The 16,685-nt window shown below is 28.5% G+C and overlaps 1 protein-coding gene across 1 annotated transcript; it reads right to left on the reverse strand.

The window, feature by feature from the left end:
• On the reverse strand, nucleotides 1-1,626 carry LOC144552511 (uncharacterized). The gene is made up of 2 exons (XM_078300480.1): nucleotides 1,307-1,626; nucleotides 1-488 (listed from the first exon to the last, which is right to left on the reverse strand). Exons 1-2 carry the CDS (start codon nucleotides 1,515-1,517, stop codon nucleotides 169-171), a joined length of 531 nt encoding a protein of 176 aa, XP_078156606.1. The 5' UTR covers nucleotides 1,518-1,626; the 3' UTR covers nucleotides 1-168.
• Nucleotides 1,627-16,685: the final 15,059 nt, after the last annotated feature.

The following is a 16,685-nucleotide window of genomic DNA, read 5'->3' on the forward strand; positions in this document are numbered from 1 at the left end:
TAGTAAATAAATAAGTTAGATTGCATTTTAAATATAACTTATCAAATAATAGTATTCTCAGCTGAAGGTTGGAGTGTACACAAATATATGCATTTTTTTTTCAATAAAATCGACAACGCTAATCATGCAATCTCAATAATATACATAGATCTGCAACCGTGCTAACAATCAGCCTTCCAAATATTTATCTATGATTCCACTCAAAGTGGTCTTTGGCACTGCACCGATTATGCTCTCCTTCTTCTCGCCATTTTTGAACATCAGGACTGTCGGAATGCTTCGGATTCCGTAATTCGATGCAATGTTGGGGCAGTCATCGGTGTTGACCTTGCAACAGACAATTTTACCAGCATAATCTTTTGCTAGTTCGTCGATTATTGGTGCAATCATCCGGCAAGGACCGCACCATGGGGCCCAGAACTCGACCAGCACCGGTGCCTCACAACCAATCACAAGGTTGTTCCAGTTGCCATCATTTACCGCCAACACTGTAAATTTTAGAGCATGCAGTGTAAGAAGGGAATTAATACTAATACTTCTGCTAATTTGACAAAGATTAAAATATAGAAAAATATCATTGCATGGTGTATGGTTTGCATCTGATCATTCAAAAGGTAATTTTCATTTTTCTTCAATATGAACCATCTCAGTCAGACATTTCGGGTAAAGATATTAACATAGCAGTTTTTGCTCCATGCAGTGCACGAATCATATACACTGCTGTTTTGACTCTATTGTCCGGTACGGCATGAAGCAAACATTATTCTGTCAATATCTTTGCCCGACATTTCTCTGCTATCTCCTTACCATGTAATATTAATGCACCTAGCGTAAGCGAACTGGTCATTTCATCTTGCCTTTTTAATATTTTTTCCTAACCTATTTTATATAAATATTCCTAATAGAGTATTGGTTATCCTCCCTATTGCCTCTGCCAATTGTTCGTGTAAAGTACTACTTTAGTCATGAATTATAGCTTTAACTGATATAAAATACTCTAGTATTCTGCTGTAATATTTACATTTTGCACTATCAAATAGTTGGTTGCTTGATTACCTCATCTCTCTGGTTATTTTAGAGGTGTGAAGACTAGAGGCTGTATTTGAATATTGTTCAACAACGGTTAGAGACTTAAATAGGATTGGAAGTTTGTGGAGAACCTTCGATATATCCAAAGCGGTTGTTGAAAATTATAGTTTGCTCGAAATTGGATTTTTTTTGGTTGTGATACAAGTGTAAATTTCAATAACAGATGAAGGATATATATGTACCGTGCATTAGTGAAACGATGGTACCAGGAATATACCTTGATCAACAGCATTGTTGGCCTGACATACGAACTGAGAAAACCGTCTGCCTCGGCTCGGCAGAGAGAGCGATGGAAGCGAGATTTTCTTCGATCCATAAGTCGATAGCAAGTTCACTTTGTCCTTGTTATACAAATGGGCACATAGAACTCTTGACCTGTTTTTAGTTGATGCAATGGTGCTCACTTGAAAGCAAGTCTCTAGAGCCATTTGCAAATTGCAATACCCTCTCTGGTTTGCTTCCTTTTGGTGAGGGTAGATTTGATTTGTTATTGAAATGAGGGATGGATAGACAGGAAGGGCTAGTGGCTTAGGTGAGATTTCGTATAGCAAACTTCCTCTCCATTGGTCTAAAAAGGAGATGCCCGGTTCTCCATTGGTGGTAAATTTACTTTAGAAATATTAAACGGAAGGAAATAATTAAATAATATTTTTTAATCAAACCTGAATGTTCATTTTTAGTAGAATTAGATGTGTTGAAATTCCTTTCTGTTTGATTTAGACTATAGTTGGTTTGGATTTTAGATCTCGAGTTCTATACTTCTATATATATTATTTCAAAATTTAATTATTGCATAGTGAGTTATTTGAGTTTAGATTATTTAGGTTTCGATTATTTTAGTTTTTAGTTAGACCAGAAGTTGGATTAAAGATCCAACTTGTTAATACATATTTATTTACAAAAATTTGTTTTAAAATAATGGCATGTAATTTTTTGTAAATTAGTTCGCGTCATACTAATTCAATGGAAGTAAGATACTTAGAATGTCATAAGTTCATAACGGATATGTGATTATTTAATTTGAGGTTGAATATGTATGAGTTAAAATTGGCACCGGTTTTAATCAACTCAAGATCAAATTCGTGTCAGTTTGAATTGCAAACAGTGATGATAAAGTTTCATTAAATTTAAAACTCATATATTGATAGGTCGGACTACTTTAAATTATACCATTCATATATATTATTCATGTTACATTATTTTCGTACTTTTATTTATCAAACAATAATTTATTTCTCGATGGGTAACTATGCTCAAATGATCAAGAGAAAACAAAAACATTCCAGTTACGCTAAATGGTTTGCTCGTCTAATAATAATGTGTTAATATAATTTCCATCTCCATTTCTCTCCATTTCATTGGAAATGGAGAGGATAAATTTAGGGTCGCCAGTCTATTTGTAACCCTTTTGATTTTCACAAAGGAGATATATGTCCAATCAAATGTAAGGTGTAAGGCTGGGCTGGTGGTGTGTGGATGAGGTGATTCTTCACTTCGACCACCAATTTCTTCTTGGATTTTTATTTTATCTTTTGTACGCTAGCAGAGTAATATCTTCTTTGGATAAGAAGAGATAAAGTGCCAATTGGGTCATAAATGTTTTTCATAATATATATGCGGCCTATAATGCTAAAAGTAAATTATCATTTGTGGGCCGAGATTTGTCAAGATTTTGATCTTAGATTTATTTTGGGTTATTATCTAATAAAAGAGGAGGTGAGAAAGTTGTTTGGTACAATGAGGAGTGAGGACTATCCATTTGGCAAGACATCGTCTAGCAATTTCTACACTGGGCCTAAAAGGAATTATTAAAAGAAGAAAAATAAGGTAAGAAGAATAAGGAACATTTTTTTTTGTTATCTCGAATTTTCAAATAAATAATACGATTATTCTGGTTTTCAAAAGTTTAAAAAAACTTAATTGCATCTAGTTTTTAAGTGCATGATTTTAGTAGCTTTCACTTAACTCATGTAATTAGACAACTAAAAAATGATTAAAATTTGTCCCAAGTACAAAATGCAACCTGAAAACAAAAACCTATACATGAGTTTAGATTGAATCTATATTTTGTACTTTGAAAAAAAAAGTTCGACATTTTTGAATTCAATCTGACTTGTACATATGTACATGGGGAAAGTTATGCATATTAATGAGTCCGGCTAGTATAACATCTGTGTCATATGACACTAACTTCAAAATCGATTAAATAGACTTCAAACGACTAATTCAAACCGTTCAAACTGATTTACTTTATGAGTGATGCGTTTACACGCAATTTTTTTTTTTTTTTATATATTTTCAAGTTATTTTAGTATCAAATCAAGCAGTAAAATTGTTGAAAATGAATGTATTAAAATTAACTTAAAAACTCACACATTTGACCGCTTGACTTGATACTAAATAAGTTCGAAAAGTTATAAATTCTACATGTAAACACACAACTAATGAAGTAGATCGGTTTGAACGGTTTAGATTCATCGTTTGAAGTCGATTCGATAGGTTTTAGAGTTAGTGTTATATAGGCTAAAATAACACTAATATTATACTAGCCAAACTCCATATTAATTATCAAGTACTTAAACCCAAAATATTGATGGTTAACATTAGAGAAAGCGAGAAAGGGGAAACAAAATGAAGATAAAATACTCGGGAAAACATGTATGGAGGCTATTTCACAGGATGGGAAGCCATAAATCGTCTCGAATGAATCGCCATTGACACAAGTCATTAGTTCTTAATTTCTTATTAACAAAGCTTGAAAAGCTTAGTAATTTTTGTTGATTTTTATGCAATGCATCTTATGTTGACCTTACCATCAAGTGAATTTATATCACCTAAGATTTCTTAAACGTTGAGTACAGTTTGATTACACTAACATGAATTTAAAAGGACCCATATATTACTGTTTTAAACCGAATTGGTCTGCATTCTAATTAGACAGTACAAATTCAAACTCAAACGGTGAAGTAATGCAAAAGATCCGGACTCCTATCAGGCTCCCGAGATCGAATTCTCTGCCCTCAGAGTCACTGTTAGTGGATCCCAAATTCAAAAATAAACAGTGACCGGCCCTCTTTAAGAGTGACCGATCCCAGTTGCAGGAATAGAGGGGCAGATGATATGCTCTCCAGGCTCCCTTCATAGATATTCTTGTCCAAATAGCAGTCCCATCATGTCTATTCAAGCTTAGTCATTTAAAAAGGCAATTTGCCAATTTCTACATTTTAGGATTCTGTTTTATAGTAACTATTTTTAATTCTGTAATGAAACCATTTTAATATCAATCGACTTGTCAATGTAATAGCCCCATAGAATTTGTTGGCGTGACACAAAAGAAGCTAACTTTTTAATATTCTAAACGAGGCAGTTGTTAGGCATCTATCCTTGCGCGCGCAAGTGTAAATTATTTGGGATTTTATATTTGTCTTTTGTACTCGTTTGGAAATATCTCTTTATTGTGAATTGTTAGGTATCTATCCTTACACGAAGCTTGTGCAAAATTTGCAGTAAATGATTTTCGAAAGCATTTGTCATTTTATGCCATGTTGACTTTAAACACTCGAGACAATAAATTATTCTCTCAAATAATTTGATGAAACGTAATCTAGTCAGACTTTCAAATTATAATATTAAATATACATTAAAAATTAGTTATATAAATTTCATAATTAGTATGGCGATCTATTTTTATAATATTTATAACATTTTATTCAAAACTATTTATAACCTATTTACTTCATGTTGTTCTACTTCTGATCCGATGTGATTAATGAATACTTTCGTGCAGTAAGCATAATGATTCAATCTTAATTAGACCAGCTCTCTCGAAAACACTAGAATAATAATTTACACATAGTTCTAGGGAGAATTGGGATAACATAATGTTTTAATCACACGCATTATCACATTATATCTTTTTCATTAAAATATTAAAATTGGAAATTGAAATACCTCCTCGTACAAACATGGATTGTGATAATTTTCACATACCTCATCATACAAACTTTATATAGTTCACTTAATACAGACAAATAGAGTATAAGTTACCATTACCTATTTCTTTATTTAAACCTAAGTTAATAATTACATGGTATTTTAAAATTGATCTCCAGAATGGAAAGCACACTGGAGGGTTGGTTCTACATCCATACTTACTTAAAAGGATTGATTTTCATGTACCATGAATATAATTATCTAGAAATCTAATCCACCATTTTGCTTTCAAGAAGAATAAAATTATCATTCTCTCAATCTTAAGAATTGAAGTTCAAATTACCTCAATTGTTAAGATTGAGAAAATGGTGATGAGAAGACCAAGAGCTATATTATTTAGAGAAATGTTCTGGTACTCCGAGCCATCATACCCGAGCGCGTCCTCCAAGTAGTTTAACAGAAAAAAATTTCAATGTTGTCTAACTTCCATTTCCAGCGCTAATATCAAAACATTTAAAACTATGTTTATAACATTTTACAATGCTACTCCTAAGCATGTAAACCTCTGTCTGAAAGCATTAAAATTCTAAATTTGCATAGTTTTAACTCCTAACTACTTTTGTCTTCAAGCCAAAAACGAAAAGATTCATTTCATCCACTCTTTTTTATTTTTTCTCTGATCATTATAATTTATTTTCCCGATGATCCGTGATGAATTTTACGAATCTAAAAATACGAACGTTTTCTATTCGATTTTATCTTTCAAATAAGATCCATGAAGATATATACTTTTGAGTAATTTTAAAGTCATTTGTTTTTTTAAAGTAAAACTCATGAGCACTTAAAATTTTTAAGTTTTTAAATATCAGTCTACAACTATTAAAATTTTTAAGGCTTTGTACATGAGATTTATATGCTTTGTAAATGCAGTGTTATTGTTGAGGTTTATATGCTTTGAAATGTTATTGTTGAGGTTTTAATTCTTTGTACATGAGGTTTATATGCTTTGTAAATGCAGTGTTATTGTTGAGGTTTATATGCTTTGAAATGTTATTGTTGAGGTTTTAATTCTTTGTACATAAGGTTTATATGCTTTGTAAATGCAGTGTTATTGTTGAGGTTTATATGCTTTGAAATGTTATTGTTGAGGTTTTAATTATTTGTACATGAGGTTTATATATTTTATTCTAGAGATTTAAAGTGGTATTAATGAGGTTTATATACTTGTGAACAGAGGTTTAAATTATTTTGAAGCAAAATTAAAAAAAAAACTGAAAGTCACAAAGATTTAAAGTGGTAAAAAAAATACAACACAAATATAACTCGAAAATTATTCTCCATGGATCTCATTTGAAAGAGAAAATCAGATAAAAAACGTTCATATTTTTAGATTCGCAAAATTCATCATGGATCGTCGAGAAAATGGATGAAAATGATCAGAGAAAAAAAAATGGGTAAAAGGAATATTTCCATTTTTAGCTTGAAAATAAAAGTAGTTAGGAGTTAAAACTATACAGATTTAGAATTTTAATGCTTGCAGACAGAGGTTTAAATGTTTGCGAGTAGCATTGTAAAATGTTATAAACACAGCTTTAAATATTTTGATATTAGCGCTGAAAATGAAAGTTAGATAACATTGAAAGTTTTTTCTGTTAAACTACTTGGGGGACACGCTCAGAAATTTTGTTTGGGGTACAATTAGCAGGCTCCTATTATTTATGCGTTGATGGAGAAAGCCATCGTTATTAATTAATAAATGATTTGTAAATTAATTAATTAATTCAACTAAACTTATCAACATGCGTAATTTCCTCCACAGCAGAAGCAAATTGACGCCCAATGTCGGCATCATATATCCCAGAAAAGGACTTCTCTTTAATCCAAGATTGTTTTATATCATGACAAGTCAATAACAATTCCCAAACTTTATTTAAGAACAAATTAAGGAAATACGCAATTACGGAGCACAAACTATCCTCCTCTATGAACTCATCTATAAATATACTTTGATTTTCCTCTGCATTACATCACATAGTGAGTTTAGATTCAGATTGTCGGATTAAAATTTGAAACAATTTAAACCAAGTATGTAATGCACAAACGTCCCTTTAAGAATTATGTGAATCTCTCTCATGACTTTGCAGCTTTTGCATTTGCGTAGCTTTTTTTCCAAAAAAAAAAAAAAAAATTATGCCAATACATAACAAACAGATTGGATTTAAACTCACTGTTTGAGGTACCTTATGTAATATGAATTCGCCTGAATGGGCCATAAGTGGAACCCATCTCAACAACTGTAACTTGATTATTTGTTTAATATTTTTTGTAATTTATATATACAAATAAATCGTAACTCAATCTAGATTAGTGTATTATAAACCTTAATTGGTGCTAATTTAAAAAAATGTAGTTCTAAAGTTATATCCAATTTTTATGTACATCCATTTTATATCTTAAAAAGTATTGTTCAAGTTCTCTTAATGGCCAAAAATTATTTCATGTTTGCTTGCAAAATAAGGAAAATTATGTCTCAAATCCGCCACAAAATTTTGAAAGAGAAAAAAAAATTGGATTCCAGAAAAAAATAAACGGGCGAAGATATATTGTGTTATGCAACGTTTTTATAAGAATAGATCTTATTTTATGCAAATTTGAGGTCTGTGAAGAAATACACATGATGTTCTTAACTATAAAATAAAACGACCAAATTATTTCACCAACAAATATAAAGTAATCGTTGTGACATTCAATATCTATATCACTATATGCCAAAATATGTGAAACATCACACAATATTAAGACGACTTTAATCAACATTTAGTCAATATTAATTTTAAATAATCTAATGCGTCATATTAAAAAAAAATCTACCACTCATGTATATTAAACCACGCTATAATTGGGAAATTTTTTATTGGTAGTAATTAATAGAAAATAAGAGATGGATACAGAAAGAGTACAGTTATTTTTTTATGGGTAGTAAGATCGGTACTGTTCATACTGATCCTAACTTTTTTTTTTTTTTACAAAGTTAGGATCGGTACTGTTCATACCGATCCTAACTTTTTTTTTTTTTTTGCAAAGTTTGGATCGGTAATGTAAGACAGATAAAAAAAAAAGTTAGGATCGGTATGAACAGTACCGATCTTACTACCCATAAAAAAATAACTGTACTCTTTCTGTTTCACTCTCTTCTTTTTTTTTTAATTACTACCAATAAAAAATCTCCCTATAATTGCATGCCTAATTCTTTGCATGATTGTCTCTGAAGTCACAATAACTACCGGAATCTAATAAACAGGACAAAGTTAAAGCTTTTTTTTTGTTTGAAAGAGAAGGAAATATTAACTAAATATGGCAAGTTCATCTTGTTAGTTAGGAAAGAACTAACTAATGATTGTTACATACGCCAAACTCTTTTGATTGGGCCCATTATGATTTTGATGGAATGAAGGAATCTTCATGATTGATAATTTGATATTTTATAAAGGACAAGGGCTTTGTTAGAAGAATATTATTCTGACTTGGACCTACATGAAACTTCTAAAATTTGTAATTCTAGTTAAATCCCTTTCTTGGGCCTTTTGAAGGTAAAATTATGGGCCAATTATTTATTTACTCATTTATTTTTCATTGATTGATATTTTATATATTCATTTAATTATGGGCCAATATTTTTATTTATTCACTTATTGTACTCTTGGGCAGGTAAAAATATTCACATTTTGTGGCTCGTTCAAGATTGGTTAGGAGAAAATTCTCAATTTTGGCTTGTGCTGGCTGGAGAAATGAAGTTGTTTTATGACAATTTCACTATTTTTTTTGTGTCTACAATGAGATGATGAAGTTCGTTGCTATCAAAAAGATGAAATTATATTCTAATTCATGGTTTATGTGCGGCTCACCAAATTAATGAAAATATTTCGTCTGTATGCGGCTCATAACACAAACAAGCTATTAATGAGCTAAGCCGGCTCGGTTCGTGATCAACTCAGCTCGTTCTAACACGAGCTGAGTTCAAATTTTTCCTAACTCGGCTCGTTTAAAGTCCTATTTACACTGTGTTTTCCAAAAAAAAAAAAAAATCCTTGTATCATGTATGTTTGAAAATTAGTGTGACGTCGCTAGCATAAACAATACTAGCTCATGATTAGTTAAGAAACTTTAATTTCGTGAACTTTAAGCATCTAAACAGATTGCACTTAACTATGCTTAATCACAAAGCACCAATGAGAGATTAAGATTAATTAAATTGGGCAGTTAGTAGATAAGCTCAATCCCAAACCAAGTTAGTTGCAAAAGTTATTCCCGGCTTCATTTCCGAAAGTTGATTTCTGTTTATTGTATCCAGGGCATGCGGCAGTCGTTGAGATTTAAACATATTCTCTACAACTACAATATATAATTTTAATATACATAAATGTGCATTTAATATTTTACGAGAAAATTGAACTATTTAAAAAATAAAATAAAAATTAATATACATAACTAAAATTTTAGAAATTATAGGATGACTAAACACAAGTCCATGTTCTCTGAGGTAACATAATATTTTTGTTTAGATTCGGACCGTCGGATCAAAATCCGAACTAATTCCGTCTAAGATAAAACTTGGAAGCTTCTTTAATATTCTTGCGGATTTTTAATTCCTGAGATGATATGAATTTGACTAAATACCTCCTGGCTTGACTGTAGACCGGACCTCTCTACAGTTGATGAACCAAAATTGTTTAGTCTTCAAGCTACTTGAACATTAAGCCCTGTTCATTAGCATGGGTTTACATAGGAAATGGCAACACGTCCCTATATGTTCCCACAAGTATTCGACACCTTAGGATTTCTCCAACTAAATTCTCGACCGGTTCTGATGAATTCATTTTTCTTCTTCAAATAGCTGTTGGGGTGGAAAAAAGTAAATTGAGTCAAAATTCTGATTTTATTTTCCAATTGACACACTTGATGCAAAAACTAATAAATTAGCTGCTTCTTGAGTGATTAAGCTATTTTATTATAATAATTAATATCAATTTGGATAACTGATAGTTTAAAACTTTAATGCTTCTTGGCTTGTCCTTAGAACCATAGCATGTCAAAAAATAAAATATATATTATTTAATAATTATTAATATCTTAATTTTATTTGTTTATAAATATTTTCTTAATTTATTTGTACTCATTTTCTTTTTTCATTTAATTATGAAAGTATTTATATTTTATAAAATAATAATTAATAAGTAAAGTTATGTTATTTTTTAATCTATTTTATGTAATTAAATTACTAATAATTTTATAAATAAAAATAATTGCATAATATCAATTATTTTAGAAAGAAAATAAGGCTTCCCACAATTAATCCCGCGGTACAACCGAACACTCACATTCTGTACGTATACCCATGTCTGTGGGTTCCCACTTTTTCAAAAGTGAGTCCCCATCCCTATCAAATCCCATCCCACGTAATCCCGTGACAAACGAACTAGTCCTAAAGAGTATTGTTTGCTAAGAAACATGATAACACACTTGCTAGAAGCATATAAGAAAGTGTGTGTGATCTTATCAATTATCTATCTATACATAAATTATACCTTAATTTGCTTGGCGATCAACCGATACAAGAGAATTGTGGAAATTAAGATTGACCATTTCAATGAGGGGAAAAGAAAAGGTTTGTTTTGTGTTTGACACTTTCAACAGTAAATTAAATAGTTAACCTCCGTACGGTCCATTAAATATCTATACTTTTTTTTTAATAAATTAAGCTCGCCATTTAATAGGACACAAATTGGGGATCAGTGACGACAGTGGGCTAAGCCTTGTATAAATTGATAATTTTCATTTTTATTATTTAAAGTCTTTAATTTGTACATAAAATATTATTATTAATACCTCTCATTAAAATAAAATTATATAACACTTACATAACACTTAATATTTTTCATAAAATAAAATTATATAACACTTATTTATCCAATTTTCTCTATCTCAATTTTTTTAATTCGAGTCTTGACTAGTTAACTATATAAATAAACTGATGATCTTTTTTCCTTAATAAAGCTTGAGCGAACTACTTCACTCAGTGACCCGAATGTTAAAGCGCCGCTTACCTATTATTCTAAAAAAATAATAAGAAGAAGAAAAAAAGGAACTGACACTTGAGAAAATGTCCCTGAAGACACAAAAATAATATTTAATATTTCCGATAATGTTCCCGTGTAGAAAAATAAAATCGTAAGTTGAAAACTTAGCTGAAATATTTTTATGATTATAAAAAAATAATTGATTTATCTCTGTTTAAACAAAAAATCGATACTTCAATTGGTGCCTTAAACTTGTAGCACGGTTTGATCTGCCACGTTGAAAAAAAAAAATGATACTTCAAGATAATTTCATTTTTTGTGAGGTTATGTTATAATAATTCTGCACAAAAAGAACTTCTGCAACAACACATATCTCATATATATTGAAATATATTCCAGGGGAATTTTAGCTTTATTTAACAGCTGTTCAATATATCAAGAGCAAGTTGTGCACGCAATCATATCAAGGTTGATTCTAAGCGCAGCTATTGCGGGAATAATAATATTAAATATAAATAAACAATTGTGACATATTAAATTATATATTATCCTCCGTGTGTCATGAGGCCGATTTTTTTATTTATATCAAAAAAAAATATAAATTTAAAAAACTAATCAAACCTCTCGTTAATTTCGAAAACTATCTAAACCGGAAAAAAAAATTTCGGTTTCAACACCAATTTCCGGTAAATGGATATTAAAACCGGAATAATTTTTTCCGGTTTTAGGATTTTTTTTTTTTTATAAATTTTTTTTTTGGATTCTTTTTTTTTTCATTTTCTAGTTTTTATAATTTATTTATTTTTTGTATTGAAGTATTACAAATATTTAATATATTTTTTTAAAAATAGATGGAATACTATATAATTTGATTTATTCGAAAAACTGCTACAAATAATTCAGATTAACATTTTTTATGCCGGATTTTTTACGGCCGTAAGAAAAATTAATATAATATAATATATGTATATGTAATATAATATAATATATGTATATATAATATAATATATATGTTAAAATGTACTTGCATATCAAATTTTATATTTTTTTGAATTTTTTTCCTATTTATTAAGTATTTAACAAAATCGCTATATTTAGAAAAATGTAAAATTTGATCTGCAAGCACATTTTAAAATATCCATCATGTTGAACGGTTTGGATCGACTATTTGGACTTTCAAAACTTTGAAAATATCGATCGTTGAATGCCTACCATTTAACGAAAACTTAAACTAAATTTTTGAGGCACTAAACGAGGGTTCCAATGCCTCATTTTTTCACTACACGATATTTTTTTCATATGAGGTATGAAAAAATGAGGTATCAGAATTTCAAAAAAACGTCGTTTAATGCCTCAAAAATTTAGTTTAAGTTTTCGTTCAACGGTAGGCATTCAACGATCAGTATTTTCAAATCCGGCATGAAAAATGTTGATCCGGATTTTTTTTAGTAGTCTTTCGAATAAATCAAATTATATAGTATTCCATCTATTTTTAAAAAAAATTAAATATTTGTAATACTTCAATACAAAAAATAAATAAATTATAAAAAATGAAAAATGAAAAAAAAAAGAATCCGAAAAAAAAAATCATAAAACCGGAAAAAATTATTCCGGTTTCAATATCCATTTACCGGAAATTTTTTTCCCGGAAATTGGTGTTGAAACCGGAAATTTTTTTTCCGGTTTGGGTAGTTTTCAAAATTAACGAGAGATTTGGTTAGTTTTTAAAATTTATATTTTTTTTGGATATAAATAAAAAAATCGGGTCAGCCGCGGTTTTAAAACTTAAATTAATATTTGTCATTGAAGATAATATATACAATTTTTGATTTTCTTTTCTCATGCTTAAAAATATAACCCACTAATAATATTACATATATATAGTTGCATCTTCAAACCTATAATAATGTATCTGAACATCTTTATAAACAGTTTTTTTATTTAAATTTGTGTGGTAAGTAGGCGAAAATAGTCATCTTGGCTCAAGCATGATCTCAGTCGTTTACATTTATTAAAAAAAAAATCTAAGGTTGAGATTTATCTTGCTTAAAAGATTCTTTTTAAGCAATATTAAAATATTGTTGTATGTTATTGTTATATTCCGCTTAAAAGCAAGATAGCGGAATATAATAATAACATACAACAATATCTTAATTAATATATAATGGAAAAAAAAACAAGTTGTGCAATCCAATTGCAACAAAAAATATTACAAAATATATATCGCCTAATCCACGTGATGAGATCACCGGCCGTAATATTTTTTTTTATTTGTGAAATTTTTTGGGTTCTTCCTAATTTCTCAAGTTTTATCATATTTTCTCTAATCTTAAAATCACCAAATTTTAATCGTAAGTAATAATTGTATCGTGTAGTCTAGACATAATAAGCTTACAACCGATCTAATTTAAATTCAAACTTTTTACACGCATGATATTATAAATGTATAATTTTTGTAAAATCATATTAAATATAACCCTACTGCTTTTCGATGCATATATTTTCTCAGTTTTAAATTTTAGATTTACTGAAATTTATTTTAAACTATTTGTCTCATATTTACAAGGAAAACTAGTATAATATTCAATCGAATTTATTACCTTGTCGATAATCTTTTCATACACTTTTTCAATGGAAATTATCGGTCATCTATTACATGATTTTCTTTCTTAACAAAGAAGTACACCGATATATCTCGACTGTTGTTCGAAAAAAAGTACTTCTATGTTCTTTTTATTATTTATTTGACTTGGGGATTTCAAAATGAACATAAGCTTATTGTTTGATGTTGAATATATGCTTTTAAAAGATGATATGTATGTACAGAGTTAGAGTTAGACTTTTGAACTACAGAGATCAAACACATATGAAGACTAATTATATATATATTTATTGTGGAGAATGAAAATTAATTATACAGTACCATGACATTTTACTCTACATTATATAGAAAAACATACATAAATATAAAAAAATGAGAATTAACTGAACCCATTCCTTCTTCTTAACTTTTCTTTTGTGTGTACAATCTTATTTTACTTTTCGGTGTTTGATTTTAAGATTTAGAAACAAATACAACATAAATGGCAATGATTTAAATAGCGTTTATCGCGTCATAGCGGCCGGGTTAAAAAAATTGCGCTATACCCAAATAGCGGCGCTATTTGGACATAGCGCCATAGCTTTTATGGGAGAAAACCGCTATAGCGCGCTATTTAGAACATTGATAAATACACTTTATTCGACGTCTAAAGTTTATCGGGTATATGGTCATCAAAAATAAGTTATCTAGAATAACAAAGCATTTTATCTTGATATCTAAATTTTAATATAGAACAAAAATGCAAGCGGCCGTTCAGTATCAATTATATAGTACAAACTATAAACACAATGCCCATGTTTGGTTGTGGCCTAAATGGTGGAATAAGGAGTTTAGGCCTCGTTATTCCACCAAACGTGCCTTAAAAGAGCCGGCCTAAGATGGCATAAGCCGATATTTAGGCCGGCCTAAATTAAGCCACCTCACATGGTGGTTTAATTTTTATTCCACCTCGTGGCCTAACTTGAATGATTATAATAATATTTTATTTGTATATAATTAGTATATTATTGTTAATAATTATTATTAGTATATAATTATATAATTAATATTATATTATTAATATATTAAATAATTATTATAATAATATTATATAATTAATATCCTTTTATTAATAATTATTATTAATAAATAATTATATAATTATTATGTTATATTGTTAATATATTAAATAATTATTATAATAATATTATAATATATTAATATTATATAATTAGTATGTTATTATTAATAATAATTATTAATATATAATTAATACCCTATATTGTTAATATATTAAATAATTATTATAATAATATAATTATTATAATAATATAATAATATATTAATGGACTTGGCTACGGTGCTATGGGTAGCTAAGAGGCCTCCCGTGCTACGGCTCAATATTCGACTTTTCAAAATTCTAACGGTCCATCCGAACCGTTCATCTTGTTCTCCATATTAATACGTGCTTGGAGACCAAATTTTACATTTTTTTGAAATTTTTTACTATTTTTTTAGATTTATTGAAAATCGCTGTTTTTCAGACAAATCTGAACCATAAAAAACAGCGATATTCAATAAATCTAAAAAAGTAGTAAAAAATTTCCAAAAAATGTAAAATTTGGTCTTCAAGCACATATTAATATGGAGAACAAGATGAACGGTTCGGATCAACCGTTAGGATTTTGAAAAGTCGAATATTGAGCCGTAGCACGGGAGGCCTCTTAGCTACCCATAGCATATTAGCCAAATCCTATATTAATATTATATAATTAATATGTTATACTATTAATATATTAAATAATAATTATAATAATATTACAATATATTATAGTTGTTATTAATATATTAATATCATATAATTAGTATCTTATTAATAATTAATATTCTTAATATAATAAATCATTATTATAATGATATTATAATATATTATAGTTGTTATTGATATATTAATATTATATAATTAGTATCTTATTATTAATAATTATTATTAATATATAATTATATAATTAATATTTTATATTGTTAATATATTAAATTATTATTTTAATAAAATTATATAATTAGTAATTATTATTAATTTATAATTATACAATTAATTTTTTATTATTAATAATAATTATTAATATATAATTAATATTTATATTGTTAATATATTAAATAAATTTTATAATAATATATAATATATTACAATTATTATTAATATATTAATATTATATAATTAGTATCTTATTATAAATAATTAACCAATTTAGGCCTTTAAAACTTTAGTCCTCCATCAACTCTAACCAAACAAGGAATAGTTTAAGCTATGGTTTAACTTTAGGCCTCAACCAAACATGAATAATTTTGACCGGCCTAAGTTGGAATAACCAATTTAGGCCTCCTTAGCTTTAGGCCACAACCAAACATGGGGAATGTTACTAATTATTTAGCAACATAAATGTTGTTAATAAAAAGTAAATCCGTACTAACTTATTGCTTACAATATGACCTATGCATTTTATTCGACGAGAGATTCAATTACATTATTTTATGGTGACATATTTTGACATCATATGTTTATAAGTTAATTTTATGATTTCAAAATTCAAACAGTCAATCTGAACTGCTCAACATGATCTCCATATTAAAATATGCTTGGAGACCAAATTTTACATTTTTTTTGGAACTATTTTACTATTTTTTTAATTATAAAAATCACCGTTTTTCAATGGTCAAGAATTGTCTGAAATTAGAAATTATGTACACATCTTAATAAATACTACAAAAAATTGAAAGAAAAATAATAATTTGGTATGCAAACACATTTTAATATGAAGGTCATGTTGAACGGTTGGATCGACTATTTAGACTTTAAAATTTCAAATATAACCTATAAACATATAGTGTCAAGATGTGTCGCCATTTTATAGTGGTGTAAGTGGATCTCTCCTCATTTTATATATATTGTTCGACTTTTTATTTTACAATTTATAACCATAAAAGTTAGCGCATCGAATAAG

The sequence above is a fragment of the Carex rostrata genome, chromosome 1 (assembly GCF_964058835.1).
Source record: "Carex rostrata chromosome 1, lpCarRost1.2, whole genome shotgun sequence".
Classification (NCBI taxonomy): Eukaryota; Viridiplantae; Streptophyta; class Magnoliopsida; order Poales; family Cyperaceae; genus Carex; species Carex rostrata.

Coding starts and splice junctions, on each gene's coding strand:
- LOC144552511 (XM_078300480.1), bottom strand. CDS start 1,517: ATGGCTCTAGAGACTTGCTTTCAAGTGAGCACCATTGCATCAACTAAA. Junction 489..1,306: donor CAACAATGCTGTTGATCAAG/GTATATTCCTGG, acceptor TAAAATTTACAG/TGTTGGCGGTAAATGATGGC.